The 1,722-nt window shown below is 63.1% G+C and overlaps 1 protein-coding gene across 1 annotated transcript in view; it reads right to left on the bottom strand.

The window, feature by feature from the left end:
* NELFB (negative elongation factor complex member B) overlaps positions 1 to 1,722 on the bottom strand; it is an 11,461-nt gene that overhangs the window by 5,236 nt on the left and 4,503 nt on the right. The window contains exon 4 of the mRNA XM_014529688.1: positions 454 to 639. Coding sequence (XP_014385174.1) covers positions 454 to 639 — 186 coding nt within the window. The remainder of the gene's footprint in view (positions 1 to 453; positions 640 to 1,722) is intronic.

Raw genomic sequence — 1,722 nt, 5'->3', positions numbered from 1 at the left:
CGAGGAGGAAGGGCGGGAGACGGCGGCAGACACAGCCCAAGGCCCAGCTATCCCAGGACGCGGGAGGCAGAGGACGGCGCAGACCCTCCCGCTCGGCAGGAAGCAGTGTGCCCACCGGGCAGACGTTTGGGAGGAACGTCAGGCCACACCCTAACTCCCACCAAACACACCAACTCCAGGTGAAAGCGGGCGTGAGAGAACGCCAGACACCAAGCGCCACGCTGCCCGCCTCCGGCCGCCGGTCCCCACACGGGCCTCCCTCCTGGAACCCAGGCAGGCACCTTAGGGGCAGGGGGGGGGATGTGGCCAGGGACGCCCCTCCCTGCGATTCAGCGGGGGAGGCAGCAGGGCTGCGCAGATTCGGTGGTCAGGTGGGGGCAGTCCGAGCCCAGGTCCCAGGACCTGGCAGCCACCAGGGAGGGGACCAGAGGGAAGGGCCGGGTGGGCGGGCACCTTGTGGCATGGGTCCACCGAGCAGATGTCGCCCACGTCCAGGTCGTGCAGGGACATGAGCAGCTCGGCACGCAGCGTGCAGTAGTGCACGTTCCGCGTGCGCAGGAACAGGGTCCGCAGGAACTGCAGCACCATGTCGTACAGCTTCACGTTCTTCCCCACCATCTGCGTCAGCTTCTGCACCACCTGGGAGAGAGACCCCGCCGCGTCACACACGCCCGGCAGCCCGCACGGCCGGCAGCTCGTCCAGCAGGTCACATGCAGCAGGGCTGAATCCTCTGGAAATGGCTGAGAGCATTTCCCCAAACCTGAGAAGGATGCATAGGTGACTGCTTGCTGGGACAGCTGAGGGCATCTTAATCTAAGTGTTATTGCCTCCTACGGGCCAAACACCTGAACAGCCGTAGGCAAATTCTTCTAATCTGACAACACCTCTGTATGCTAAACCTTGTCTTTGATGTGTATCTGCTTTAGGACAATCTGTGTTAATGAAAATCAAGGGTCCAGAGAGACAGGAGAACTTGGTTCCTTTAGCTAAGTCTTCTCTGGCTCCCCAAAATGCCTTCCAAAATTATGTTTCGTCTCTGGACTCTAGTGATATACACGCAGCCCTTCTCCAGATTCCTGAACCCTTCTAGATGCCGAGAAACACCCACCGGTACCACACGACCCCAGCGTCACACACGGCCACGGAGCCACACAGGGCCACAGCATCACGCGGGCCACCGAGTCACACACACAAGGCCACGGCATCACGCGGGGCCACGGAGTCACACAGGGCCACAGCGTCACATAGGGCCACGGCGGCACACAGGGCCACGGAGCCACACAGGACCACAGAGTCACACAGGGCCATGGCGAAAGGAAGGGCCACGCGCCCCTCCTACTTTGGGCTGGAAGTCTCCGCTCACGGGACCCTGGCCTGTGTTGGTGGCAGTGTTTCTGGTTCGTAAGGAGGTGAAGCCCATGCCAGGCCCACGGGGTCCCTGGAAGGCCACCGGCCTGTGACCTCAGCTCTACCCAAGGCCCCAGGTCCGGCCCCGACCACCCAGACAGTGACATGAGGATGGGTGAGCTTTGCTGCTGTCCTCTCAGGCCCTTGGCCACGACTCGAGTCCCTGTACCCACGTACTGGGCCCCTCCAATGCCACATGCCAGCCCTGACCTGGGTCCGCCCAGCCTCACCTTGAAAAGGGGGCACAACCTGGGCCACAGCCAGGGCCGCGAGGCACACCCCAGGGCGCTCGTGGCTGAGCCCCGCCCCGAGGG

Source organism: Myotis brandtii, unplaced genomic scaffold (genome assembly GCF_000412655.1).
Source record: "Myotis brandtii unplaced genomic scaffold, ASM41265v1 scaffold691, whole genome shotgun sequence".
Lineage (NCBI taxonomy): Eukaryota > Metazoa > Chordata > Mammalia > Chiroptera > Vespertilionidae > Myotis > Myotis brandtii.
This window is presented reverse-complemented; position numbering and strand designations above follow the sequence as displayed.